This window comes from Rousettus aegyptiacus, unplaced genomic scaffold, assembly GCF_014176215.1.
Source record: "Rousettus aegyptiacus isolate mRouAeg1 unplaced genomic scaffold, mRouAeg1.p scaffold_m13_p_2, whole genome shotgun sequence".
Lineage (NCBI taxonomy): Eukaryota > Metazoa > Chordata > Mammalia > Chiroptera > Pteropodidae > Rousettus > Rousettus aegyptiacus.
This window is the reverse complement of record NW_023416295.1, coordinates 156,290,406-156,303,835: the sequence shown is the minus strand read 5'-3', so window position 1 is coordinate 156,303,835 and position 13,430 is coordinate 156,290,406. Positions and strand designations below refer to the sequence as shown.

Genomic DNA, 13,430 nt, shown 5'->3' with positions numbered 1-13,430 from the left:
GTGGCAGGACCATCCTAAAGAGGAGACAGACTTTGAGGAGAACCCAGGAGAGGTGTCCTTTTCAGTTTAGTTGCTGAACAATCAAGAGTACTGCCTAGGAAATGTTGGGTATATCCCTGCTTGGGGAGGGAAGCTTTGGCCAACTGCACAAAGCCTGAGCCATCCTGCCTGTGTGTGCCACAGCTACACTGTGTTCCGCACAGGGGCCTGAGGCAAAGTGGGGACGGAAGGGCAGGTGTGCTATAGGGTGAGTGGGTTAGTGTACAGAGGAAGAACTGGGGAAGGGGGCAGAGATGATACAGAAAGAGATACTTGTGCCACTAATTGGTTGTAGGACCTTAAAACCTCTGCAGAGTATTTCACCTGTAAAATGGGAATAATCATCATCCCTAACTCAGAGGATTATTGTAATAAATAAGATAATGCATGTTAAGCACTAAATTGAGATCCTGACATACAGAGATTATTCTAAAAACTTGTTAATGCTCTTCTACCTCCATATAAGATGTTCTCATTTTCCTCTTTTGGATTTTCCTAAACCTCAACTCGGTGAACTCCAGGGCATGGGTTGGGGCTCTGGATTCTCACAACTTTCATCCATCATACTACCCACCCAGTAATTGGGGAATCCTATGGAAAATAGTGGGGGCTACAGGTTTTATTAAATTTCCCCAGCCAGTTACGTCAGGTTCTGTTCATTCCTCCTCTGCCTGCCACATCTCCTTAATCTATTCTTGCCTCTCTGTTCACATGATGGAAACTCCTAGGATATACTGAATGTGGGGAAACACTCCACTAGAGCTTAAACACCAGAGATTTCACACTGGAGACAACCCATTTCCATCCACCTCCATATGCCACACTTCTCCTGGACTATTTTAATAGATTCTTGACCAGTCTTTCTTTCCTCTTAGACTCTCCCCCACCTTATTTTTAGCAGTTTATCCCACACAGTATGTCAAGGTGGGCAAAACCTCACTCAAGAACCTTCAGGGGCTTCTCATTGTTCACACTAAATTAACTGCCAACACCTTGCCTTGCATTCTTGCATCGTCTGTCTTGAAGGATAATTATTGTTGACTTGCTCTTTGGTCCCCACTAGATAGTAAACTACTTCACAGCAAGATCCAACTGTTCATCATTCAACAAATATTTATTGAGCACTTCTTTTGTGTCAAGCACCATGCTAGTTTCTGGGGATACATCAGAGAACCAACCAAAAATCCCTGCCCCCAGGGAGGGAGCTTACATTCTACCTGGGGAGGTGGGGAGACAGACAATAAACTATAAAAATTATAATAAATAAATAAGTAAATTATATAATATGTAGAAGATACTTGCTATGTGAGTTTTAATTACTTTGGAATTCAATCACATATCTGCATATAAAAATACTCAAGTAATTTTTTAAAATCGTGTTCAGTTTGGATATGGCAAAGTGCTGAGACTTTACACTAGGACAATGTTTGGTGCTTCCAGGGCTGGAAGGGCATGGGTCCTGAACCCTAAGGATGAAGCAAGATGGAGTAAGCGCTAACCAGTAGGCCTCTTCCACAGCAGCAGGAGGTAGGGGCCTAGCCCAGGGCTCTAACCTCTGCCCAGATGGTGGAAGAACCTGACTTCAAGGCTATCGCTGAGGAATTTGGGTCAGTTCTCTAGTTTGGCCACCAGGGGTCATTTTTCCCCTGTAAATCACAGTCTGGACCCATCTCATAAAGACGCACACAAAAGGCTGACTCCAAACTAAAAAACGGAGACACATAGAGGAAAATTCTGACACTGTTACACACACACACACACACACACACACACACACACACACACACAGCATTGAGAGATACAGGGACAGAAATGCATATAGGACACACCCATGGCAACAGCAACTTCTCTAATGCCAGTGTCTCAAGATGTCATAGTGCAAACTCTGCAATCCCTCCCAGTCCCTGACTCCAGTAAAGAGGGAAAGAAACAGCAGGTGGCCCATAAACCAGTCTTCCATTTCCCTTGCCTCCAGCTTGCCAAGAACAGTATTCCTGTCCTCCCCTGGCACTCTAACTTCCCTGTAAATTCTTCTTCTCTGGCTGTGGCACAGTTCCTTTTCCGTCTCTGGAGAAGCCCCACCCTCTCCTCCTAACTGTGTGACTTGTTCCACCCCCACCTTAGGGCTGTCGCTGGAGGAAGCAAGCCCAAGGCAGAGTTCCATTTAGTGTGCAAGCTCCTACTGTCCAACCCCACCCCCCCACGTCCACGCCAAGCCTTAAGAACTATAACAATTGATTTATTGAGCATTGCTCTTTCCCACAGTAAATGCATATAAGACACACAGAAAAACAATGTATATAATGCCCTGGGAAGTTACACGGGAACTCTAATACTTTAGTATAGGTATGGTTCTCAAAGTGCATTCTGGGGACCCACTGTTTGAGAGTCCACGAGGTCAAAACTGTTTTCATAACACTATAGGGATGTCATTGTCCTTTTCACTCTCATTGTCTCACAGGTATACAGTAGAGTTTTCCAGAGGCTTCATGAAATGTGATATTATTGCTCTCACAGTTAATGGAAGGTGTGCTTGTGTATTTCTCTTTATAAAACTTAGTTTTAATTTCTAATATGTTATCAAAAGAACAAAGTATAAGCAAAAGGTCTTTGGAATCCTCAATTTTTCAGTGTAAAGGAGTCTGAGACCAAAAAGTTTTGAGAACTGCTACTTTAGTACAAATAATTTTTTCCTTATTCTAGATATAGCAGTGGATGGGGGAGAATTTAGGACCTAGATTGGAGGAGGTCTTGAAAGAGGGTTGAGTGGAAGGAGAAGAAAAGACCCCAAAAGGGGAACAGGGATCAAGATTTTTTGGGGAAAAACCAAATTCACCCTTTTTCCCTGCCCCCAGCCACCCCATGCTGGGTGTCAGGTCTAAATTATTACAAGTCTCTAAACAAGAAGGAATCCAATTTTGCCCGTATCCAATAAACTCTTGTATTATGCCTCAATGCTGGGCAGGGGAAGCCCAAGTGGAAATGAAAGTGGGTGGCATCTATGTCTCTAAGATTGCTGAGGTCTGTCTAAATCCAGGACACCCATTTTCTGCTCCCTCTACATCAGCGTCAGCGGTGTTTCAAGACCCCGCCCCACCACACACACACCCTCCTCGTCAAGGGCATTTCAGTAATCCTCTGCCTCTGCATTGGCAGGCTCACAGTATCACTTCCTACGGCCTAAGGGGTCCTCCCTATGCTGACCATCACCAATTTAAAGAAGACGTTTCCACGGCAGTCTTCTTTCCCTGTTCTCCTCGCTCCCATACTTTGTTCTTTTCTGCATTAATGGAGTTGCCACTCAGAAGTCCAAGTGTCCGATCCACTTCTCTCATGCGCATACCCTCAAAGTCAGTGAGTGTGAGAGGCGCAAGGGGGTGGGGGTGGGAGTGATCGAGCTAGGGCGTGATGTGCGTTTAGAGGGCAGAATCCCCCGGGCACTGGGTGAAGGGCGTCGCGGGCTGGGAGGGCCTGAGCAGTCCCTCGCTGGCGGCAGCCAGACTAGTGGTGTGGGTGGTCTCAGCGGGCCTCTGGGTGAGCGCCGCCCCATCCCCGTTGGTGGCCAAGGCCCTGGGCCGGAGGGGAGAGCCCAGGCCGCGCAGCGTGTTGCGAAAACCCTCGGCGCTGAAGTAGTACGCCAGCGGGTCCAGCACACAGTTGGCGCCGGCCAGCAGCACCATCACCATCAGCACCTCGCGCACCTGATTGCGGGCCGCTTGACTCGCCACCACCAAGTTGCTCCGCAGCAGTCCGTAGACGGCCAACGTGGTATTGTAGGGCACGAAGCACAGCAGGAAAATGACCAGGTTGACTAGCAGGAGCCGCACCGTCTTCCGCCGCCGGCGGCTCGGAGTGGCGTCGGGCCGCGCCAAGGTCCAGAAGACCCGGCCGGACGAGTAGACCACCGCCACCAGGGGCAGCAAGAAGCCCAGTCCCTCGGCCAGCAGCACGAGCGGCAGCAGGCCGCCCTTCCACAGCTTGTCGCTGAAGCTTTCGAAGCACAGGTGCACCTGGGTGCCGCGGTAGCTGCAGGGCGAGGGCCTGTGCACGAGCATGGTGGGCACGATGAAGACCAAGATAAGTGCCCACACGGCCAAGCAGAGCAGCCGCGCTACGCGGGGCCGCCGCAGATGGCGCAGCCGCAAGGGGTGCACGACCGCGGCATAGCGGTCCACGTTGATGAGGGTCAGGAAGATGCAGCTGCCGTACAGGTTCATCTGGAAGATAGCGCCCGCCGTCTGGCACAGGAGGTCCGAAAAGGGCCAGTAGTGCAGCGCGTAGTAGGAGAGGCGCACAGGTAACGAGAGCGTGAAGAGCAGGTCGCTGGCCGCCAGGTTGCACATGTACACGCTGACTACTGAGTGCACGCGCAGTGCGCGCAGGAAGACCCAGAGGGCCAGTGCATTGAGTGGGAGCCCTGCGGCCAGCACTATGCTATAGACCACCATGTGCAGGCGGTGGGTGGTCTGGTAGTCAGGGCAAGAGCCATTGGTAGAAGTGTTTGCCGAGGAGTTGACCAACATCGTGCCAAAGTGCACCGAGGAGCTAGGCTCGGGGCATCATGGGGCACACCAGGGCCCTGGCATTGCGTTCATCTCCAGGGAAGGGCCTGGAGGCTGCACAGAGGCAATCTCAAGGCAAGCAGAGACAGGGCTTGGGAATGTGGACTATGGTTGCAGAGCAGGTGGCTGCCAGGACATGGATGCCTTTGGTGACAGCTTCATCATCTGGAGACCTGGAATAGGAAGACAAACCTAAAGTCAAGGCCATGCAAAGACAGGGATGAAGACACAAATGTTTATCTAGCTAAACTGGCCTGCCTGCTCCTTCAGCCTCAAGTCTTTTCCTTATCTTCCAGCCAGCCAGAGTAGCTTTCTGCAGCAGGGCTATACAGCATAGTGTCAGACTGCGTGGATTTAAATCGTGGCTTTGCCAATTTGCCTAGTTTTGGTCCTCAGAAAAGTGACTTGATCTCTCTGACCTCATTTTTCTTACCTGGGGGCGGGGGGAAGGAGGGAAGATTCCTTAGTTCCTGAGGCTGTTAGATTGAGCGAGATGATAAAAAGTGTTTACGCTGCTGTTATTATCTAATGATTTCTCTCCCTTTCTTCTACAAATGCTCACTGAGCCTTTAGAAGGTTCCAGGCATGTTCACAGTAGTGAACAAAACAAAGGCCTTGCCCCCACCTACTTTCATTCCTTTGGAGGGAAACAGGTAATAAAGTGCAATCAAACAGGTATTATGTCAGGTAGTGACCAGTACTATGGAGCACCTCCCCGGAACAGGTGCTGTGCTGGCTCTTCATTATTTAAAGAATAAAGTTCAAGATCCCAAGTACAGTACAAAATCCCGGCCTCATTACATCATCCACTGTTGCTCCTGTGTGGGCTGGGTGTGTTCTCATCGCACGCTGGTCAGCTTGCTTGCTTGACCTCTCTGTTTCTTCATCTGTAACGTGGGGATACGAATATAACGGGGCTCTCAAAGGCTGTTTGCACACCACCACAGTCCTGCTAGGCAGGATAAGGCCTTGTGGGTTGAGCTTTTCCAGGGGTTCCCCTGGAGGGACTGACTAGAGAGCTTCCCAGATAGGGTTCTATGATAGTGGGGAGATGGCGGTTTGATAATGAGGGCTCAAAGGGGACACTAAGCCCAGGGAGCAGGGCAGTGAGGTAGTACCACAGGTGCTGATGAGGCTGGTGGAGAGAGCAGGTCACAGCAGCTGCAGTCCTCAGGCAACAGCTGGCAGACCAAGAATATGGCTAAGAGGTAGAGAAGCCAGAGGATCCCATTTTCCTTAATCTCACAAGGCCACAGAAGCTACCCAGATGCCACCATTGTGTGTGTGGTAAAATATACGTAACTTAATATTTACCATTTTAACCATCTTTTTTTTTTTTTTTTTTCCTGCCTCAGATTTATTTGTACAAATAGCACAGGACACCAGCCTAAGGCAGACAGCAGCCCAGGAGTCACACCAGTCCTTCCATTCTCATATCAGCAGACAGAGGCTTCTACTCTGGAGCCTTTGTGGGGGGCTGGGCACCTTTGGGAGCCAGAAACTGAGCCTGAGCTGGAGGTGGAGCTGCTTGGAACTTGGTTTGCGCCTTGGCCTTGGACTTCAGCCAGCAGAGCCTGAGACCCTTGGCAATATGGTCACGAGTACATTTCCCAAGCTTGGGGTGAGCGATGCAGGCAAGTCGACTGAGCGGGGTGGCTGCCGCCCTTTGGGATCTTGGGCTTAACCTCCTTGGCCTTTCTGAGGGCCTTGATAGCCTCAACACATGCACTCATGGCATCAGCGCTGCTAGCTTGCCTCTTCTTCAGCCCCTTCTTGTTATGCTTCTTGGCAAAGCACATACATATTCCTCAGGAACTTGTGGTCCACGCTCTTGAGAGATTCATATCTTTGTGATTTGGGTTTCTTTGTGCCATTTTTGTGCCATTTGTAGAACTCGTTGTGTGTGGTGTGGTTCTTGGACTTGGCCACGTCTGCACCAAAGCCCGCAGCTCCTGAAGCATCTGGGCCCATTTTAACCATCTTTAAGTGCACAATTCAGTGGCATTAAGTACATTCACAATGTTATGTAACTATCACCACTGCTTCCAGAACTTTTTCACCATCTCAAAGAACTCTATACTCATTAAACAATAACTGCCCATTCCACCTCCACAAACCCCCCCTGCCCTCCAGCTGCCAGTAAACTCAATTCTACTTTCTGTCTCTATGTCTTCGCATATTCCACATACCTCATTTGAGTGGAGTCATATAATAACTGTCCTTTTCCTGTCTGGCTTATTTTACTTATAATAAGGTTTTTGAGGTCCATCCATGTTGTATATGTATCAGAATTGCATTCTTTTTTATAGCTGAATAATAGGTCCCATTGTGTGTGTGTGTGTGTGTGTGTGTGTGTGTGTATTTACCACATTTTGATTATACATTTATCTGTCAATGGTTACATGAGCTTTTCCACCTTTTGGCTATTGTAAATAATGCTATAAACATGAGCATCCATGTGCCATCTTTAGGGAGAGAAACTGTCCAGAGATCTTGAGCAGTTATCCTAAGATTCTGTAGTTATTTTTTTTCAAAAGGAACTGCTTATTCTGAAGTTACATGGGACCAAGTTGTAAACTTCAGTATAAGAAGTTTTCTTTTGGGGTTTTTGTTCATTTGTTTTCCCTTTAACCACAACTACCAGCAGTTTGAGACTTGTAAGAGATATAGTAGAATGGTTATCATAGCTGTTCCCATCTGTACTATAATTAGCTGTTCTTAGTCTGTATCTCCTACTAGACAGTGAGCTCCTTGAGGGAGAGGCTGTGGACTGTGACTTATTCATCTTTGCATCCCCAGCGCCTATGTCAATGTTGAGTGAAGTAGCTGTCATTTACTGATCATTCACCATATCCCAGGTATTTTACATGCATAATCTCTAATCCAACATCCCCTCGAGGTCAGTGTTTATCCTCATTTTCACAGGAAAGTAAACAGAAGCTCAAGAGCTCAGTCAGTGAGAAGCAAAGTCAGGATTTACACCCAGGACTGCCCAGCTCCAAAGTCCAAGTTGTCCAGTGCTGCTTCCATCAAGAGTGGATGGTCGGAGATGAGGATGCATGGCGTACAGAGCACCTGGTCATTTAGATCTGCCTATATGAAATCTGTGCCCACAGATAAATTGTTTTACTTCCTCATTTGTCCAATTGATATATACTTTATAATAACCCACTTCCTTCTTTCTCCCACAGCAAACACTGATAACACAGGCTCATCTCTTCTACACATAAAAATATGCCCCTCCTTACTATTTTCCCTTACCTGCTTAAGCACTTAGCTTGCTACTTTGAATTTCTCGGGTAGTTTTATGTCTGTTCATTTCCCCAACTAGATGATAAAGTCCTGGGTTGGGACCCAGGACTTTTCTTCTGAAGCTTGTTCACATTTCAGCCTCTCTACTTAGCAGGCCCTTGTGGTAGTCATTGGCTGCCTGACAGGATATCAGCCCCTCCCCCCGTGTTCACCCATACTATAATTCGTTACAGGATCTCTTGTACCAATCCAGGCAGCTAACCAGTTCTTACCCACTCCTGACTATCTTATCCACCTGTATAACACACTTAGTAAAAGACCATGTCCCTTAAAAGGTATGTTTGAAAACAGCTTGCATTAAAATTTCAATAACAGTTTATACCATACTTACATAAGACTTTATCACCTTAACCATTGCTTGGAAAATGAATAGCTCCTTATAACTGGGAGGCACAGACTAGACACTGAATTAGTGAATAAATCGTTATTTTCCAAGAATTCCAAGTCTTTCTGTCAACGGTTACAATGTTAAACAGACAAAAATGTATTAGGTAAGCTGCTACTTAAAGTTAAGAATCCTTTAGTAAAGCAGATGGCAATGCTATTCTCATTCCAAAAGAAAAAGTCCTTGGGTTTCTCTACAGTGGAACCTATTTATTAAAAAAAAAAAAAAAAAAAAAAAAAATTACCCTTTTTTGACAGACTCACATAGAATGGCCCGAGCTGAGAGTTGAGAGCTGCCAGGCCCCTGCCCTGGTCCCCACCTCATCCGCCTGTTTCCCTGGAGCTTCCGTCAGTGGAGCTGAACAGGCACAGTGCCAGGCCAGATGGCAAAGATGAGAAAAACTGCCAAAAAGGAGGCAAACAGGAAATGGAAGGAGGGCTCTAGATGTGAGGAAGGGGCAGCCCTGCCCTTTCTCCAATCCCGCCTGGAGAAAGAGCTCAGGTTGTGGGGGAAATGTTAAGAAGTAAGGAAACAGCAGCTACCCCAGAAAAGGACGGCCACTGGGGTTTCATTTTACCAAAGAGAAGAAGAAACAGGATATGGAGGCCCACATAGGCTCAGTCGCCTCGACACATGTGGATGTGGTGGCATGAGCATACTGCCACACACATACCTGTGCAAGGACACGAAGCAGTATAAGTGCACTGAGATTTGCACACGAGATCCCTAGTAATATCCCTAGCAGATCCCCAGCAATTAATGTCTCTACATACCCTGTAACACACAAGTATGTGTATGCATGGAGGCACAGACAACCAGCCCCAGGAGGAAGGTCAGACATAGCCTCTGCCTTAGGGGACCATGGTCTTACACAGACAGGCCGGGCCAGACAGCTTCAAGAGCCCATATTCATGCCGATGTGCACAAACAGATCCCAGCCCCAAGGCACTGCGCGGCAAAGAAAGCACCAAACATGAGGCAGCCCTGGGGACTGTGCCATCCCACGTCATCTGCCCACCATACCACTCACACACCAGAGCATGTGCAGCCACTTTCCTCCTGCCTGCGTCTCTGTCCTTCAGCCTCCCACACGCACATTCAGGCCCAGGTTCCTTTTGTCTTTAGGGCGTCTCAGACCTGTCTCATTGCCCTCTGAGCTGGGCTGGGCACTACTCTTTGCTGAGATAAGCTAGAGGGATAGAGCTATTTTCTGCCATAGGCAGGAAGTGAGAATGAGAGAATAAAAGTGGGGAGGAGGCTAGATCATGATCATTCCCTCTCACTCTTCCATACGACCTACCCGCAGTATCCACCGTTCTGGCATCTGACCAACAGTGCAGACAGGAGCTGAAGACAAAGGAATAGGCAATTTGGGACAATGTTGGTGGCAGGGAGGGGGGAGAAATACCTCCTCTTTGTCCAGCTTTTCTGTCTGCCACCCTCTCCGGGCACTTCCCCCCTTGTCCCCTTCCACATATTCACCAAATGCTTTGCTTTCTCTCTGCCTCCTCTTTTTAGTAATTCACGTTCTTCAGAAGTTTGAAAAGAAGGAATCACAGATCTCTCCACTCCCCTTGCCCCAGATGATCAGCTCTAGAATAGCCCCAATCTCATTTTAAATTCTGGAATTGGGGCCAGTTCAGCGTGTCCCTCCCATACACTGGGTACCCTCTAATCTGCCTTGTTAGCTAAGCCCATTTCCTCTGCTGCTGTGCTCAGGCAGCAACTGGGGGGACACACCCTGTATGCATAGACGAGCTCAATTATAAAGACCTCAACCTGAAACTAATACAAAATAATATTGAATGTCAACCGTAATTGAAAAAAAAATTTAAAGAATAAAAATAAATAAAGGCCTCTCAATATTTGCATATTCAGACTCCCCAAATGGATCCAAACTGTGCTAAGCTTTGTAAAAAGCTCTGTCCTGGAGCTGCTTTGGGGACTCAGATGAATTCTGCTCATCGGCTTGTCCTGGGTCTGAGCGCTCTGTGGCATGGAGAGTGTAGGAGGTCACCAGGGTGAGTGATCAGCCTCCTCCTGCTCCAGGGACCATGTTCTTCCCAAAGAGAGGCGCCTCTCTGGCATAGGCCCCAGGGGGTCATTATGTTCTATCTCCATCCTTCCTTCTCCCTAGTCCAGGCCTGCTCTGCTTTCCCCAGCCAAAATTCTTGCTCCAGCCTCCCCACACCTACTTGAACCTGTCTCCTCCTGCCTTTGTAATATCATCCTCAGCTGTGTCTTCCGCCCCCCCAGGTATACTGATCTCATCTCTCTCACTTTTTCTGGGTAAAGGCAGGAAGCAAACGTGACCTACAGCTCTATAATTAGTTTCCCCAATGTGGGGATGTCACCTCCCCACCTACACATCTCCCTCCACCCTGCTTTCAAGAGCTAGGGAAAAAAAAAAACAGGAAAGAAGAAGAAGAAAAAGAAAAAAAGAAAAGAAAAGAAAAGAAAAAAGAGAAGTCAGCCATCCCTGGCCCTGTGCCCTGAGCCGTCTGCATGCATCTTACCCTTCTTGGGAGCTTAGCTATGTCCCGCCTCCAAGTCTCCTGCAGCCTTTGACCTCATTGTCCTCGTCCTGAACTCTAGCAGCACTGTGTGTACACCGCGGCTTCAGCCCTCACCCTTTCTTCCGTCTCCTTCCTTGTGGGCCTGGACACACAAGGTTTGTGTGTTGGGGCATATGCGGAAGGCAGCAGGTTGGAGGAGAGCTGATGGCATCGGAGACAGATGGCAGACAGAGCTGGGCTCTAGAGTCTCTGAGTGGCCAGGAGGTGAGGCTTACAAGTTTGTTTCCCACTTGATCCTTGTCTCCCTCTTCTCCATAGGGCTGTAACTTCAGCTCACCCTAAAAGGAGCTGGAGATACAATCTGGTGGGGGATCCCCTTCTTGCCAGAGAGGCCCCCATTAATATAGGTAATAGATGTGATATAAATGTATCATAAGGCCTTGCCTACCCTCAAATATTTCCCCTACCTGTGCTCAATATGTGAAATTTCACCCTCTTCATGTCACTCACTCAGGAGAGTGTCACCACATCCTATCAGAGCACAGGGACGTTAGAGACCACCTTGTCTAATCCTATTATGTAGATGAATGCATTGGGTTAAGGCAGTGTTTTCTCAAATACCCTATTAGAATACTCCTTGGTTAGCTGGGAAGGATAACCATAAGAACACATTTAAGTCTGGGAACACGTTCATGGAGTTCAATTGGATAAATTCATTGTCATCTAGCAGAGGGCCTGGCCCTGAGAGGTGAGTGGGTGTGGGGGGTTAAATACTAACTGAGAGTGGGAAAAAGTTGAAAGACCGTCCCAGAGGGCTCACCTCAGTGGCCTTGGGAAGCCCGGGGTTCAACATGACAGAAGGGCCTAAAGGGTGAAGGTGAGAACGCAGCCTCCCCAATATGCCCCAGAGTGGGGCTTTAAGCTTCAGAGGGGCACTCCGGGGTGTGTCCGCTGCCTGACAAGGTCTCTAAGTCTGAGGCAGCCCCTTTTAGCTTTTTACTCTATTCAAAAAGGTTTTCAAAAAACAAAACACAATAACAAAAACAAAAAAGAAAAAACAAACAAACAAAAGATCTTCCAGGGTCTAGGGCCACCCTCACCTCCATCCTACCCAGGTGCCCCGTTTCTGAAGGAAGGGTGCTACCCCTTGTGCCCCTCTGAGGTTCAAGCACACTGGTGAAACCCCCATACCTGTGGCTCTGCGTTGAGCTCTGCTGCTGCTCCAAGCTGGCTTCCGCTGCCTTCTCTGGGCTGGGCTGGGCTGGAAGGACCTGCTTCTGGGGAGGGTGGGGACACACCCGCCTGGGCAGATCTCAGCAGATTCGAGCTCTACTCACTCACCCAACGCCACATGCGCAGGGAGAGGAGGAAGCAGTGCCCTCAGCCTCTTCACAGACACGCCAGGGAAGAAAGCCCAGCAGATAATGGCACTTAACCCAGCCCCAACTCTGGCTAAGCAATGACTCCCCCTGCCCATTGCTCACTCTCTCCCCACCGTTTCTGGGAAGCCTAACTGGCACGCCAGCCTCTGTTGTGGTGACTAACCTGCCAGGCTCTGGCTGTTCTCACCAGTTTCCCCTGTATGTCTCTTTCTTTTGGATCCCTAAGTGTGGTTTTGCTCTTACCACCCATGGCTTATACCTCACGCTGCCCAGGGCCTCTGTGCGTGTCAGCCGGCTGCGGCTGCTGAGCCCCCTCCCATTGCAAAGTACACGTGGCCCCTTCAATGCAGCAGTTACCAGGCTGGGTGTTTCCACCTGGCTTCTGTCTCTTGCCTAGGTTGTGAGCTGGGTGGGTACAGGGGTTGGGGAGCTGGGCAAAGAGCTTATATGATAGCCCCTCTTCTCTGCACCCTCAGGCCAAGCCCCTTGTCTTCTGTATCAACAGGACTGGACATGTTGTCCATGCTCAATACGGAAAAGCAAGTTCAACTTTTTGAGTGGTGTGTAAAAAAAAAACATTGTGGTCAAATGAGTTTGGATTAAACAGGGTTCTCTATTACAGGGCTCCTCAGAGCCTTTAACATGCCATTAAAAGATTGATCATGTGTTGATAATCGAAGTTGGGTGAAGGCCGTGCATGGGGGTGCATTATACTCTTCTACTTTTTTGCATGTTTGAATTTTTCCATGATTTTTTTTTTTATGTTGTTAATCACTGTGAACCTATAGGAGAGAGAGAAACTGTACAGTTCCCCAAACATATGTGTCCCCAGAACACACTCTCGGAGATCCCGAGTCATTAAGGCCAGTGCTAGAGTCACATCTCAATGCATGCGGTCAGGATGCAACCACCTCAACATTCAGACCATTTGGCCCATTACTGGATATCAAACCAAGAGTTTCCTGAGCTCCAGTCCCCAGCTGTTTCCACCCTTCTGATAAAGTGCAAGTCCTGCCCTGTTTTCCTAGGGTTGATACTTCTGGACATGATCTCAGTCAGGCTCTGGCCTTCGTCCTCCAGAGGGACAACTCTGCACTCACAGCTGAGTTCCTGGGGCCCAGGGCTTCAGAGATGAAGAAGACATGCATGCCCTCATAGCCCACAAAATCCCCCTGCACCAGCTGTGGCCTTCTTCAAACCAGCTTCTCCTGGCAGCTGGCTGCTTTCCTGAGTG

The 13,430-nt window shown here is 48.5% G+C and overlaps 1 protein-coding gene and 1 pseudogene across 11 annotated transcripts; both read right to left on the bottom strand.

Annotated features, from left to right (window-relative positions):
- Nucleotides 1-1,116: 1,116 nt before the first annotated feature.
- LPAR5 (lysophosphatidic acid receptor 5) lies at nucleotides 1,117-13,358 on the bottom strand. Of its 11 annotated transcripts, XM_016162938.2 has the most exons (4): nucleotides 10,929-13,358; nucleotides 9,599-9,645; nucleotides 8,562-8,699; nucleotides 1,117-4,774 (listed from the first exon to the last, which is right to left on the bottom strand). In XM_016162938.2, exon 4 carries the CDS (start codon nucleotides 4,560-4,562, stop codon nucleotides 3,456-3,458), a length of 1,107 nt encoding a protein of 368 aa, XP_016018424.1. In that variant the 5' UTR covers nucleotides 4,563-4,774; nucleotides 8,562-8,699; nucleotides 9,599-9,645; nucleotides 10,929-13,358; the 3' UTR covers nucleotides 1,117-3,455. The 11 variants fall into 11 exon arrangements, with proteins under 11 accessions (XP_016018424.1, XP_036093308.1, XP_016018421.1 ...); XM_036237415.1 differs by having other exon boundaries at nucleotides 9,599-13,358; XM_016162935.2 differs by having other exon boundaries at nucleotides 8,562-9,645; nucleotides 10,815-13,358.
- Nucleotides 4,793-8,479, bottom strand: LOC107519845 (annotated as a pseudogene).
- Nucleotides 13,359-13,430: the final 72 nt, after the last annotated feature.

What these genes read in the sequence shown, in the direction of transcription:
- LPAR5 (XM_016162932.2), bottom strand. Translation starts at nt 4,562, where the DNA reads ATGTTGGTCAACTCCTCGGCAAACACTTCTACCAATGGCTCTTGCCCT.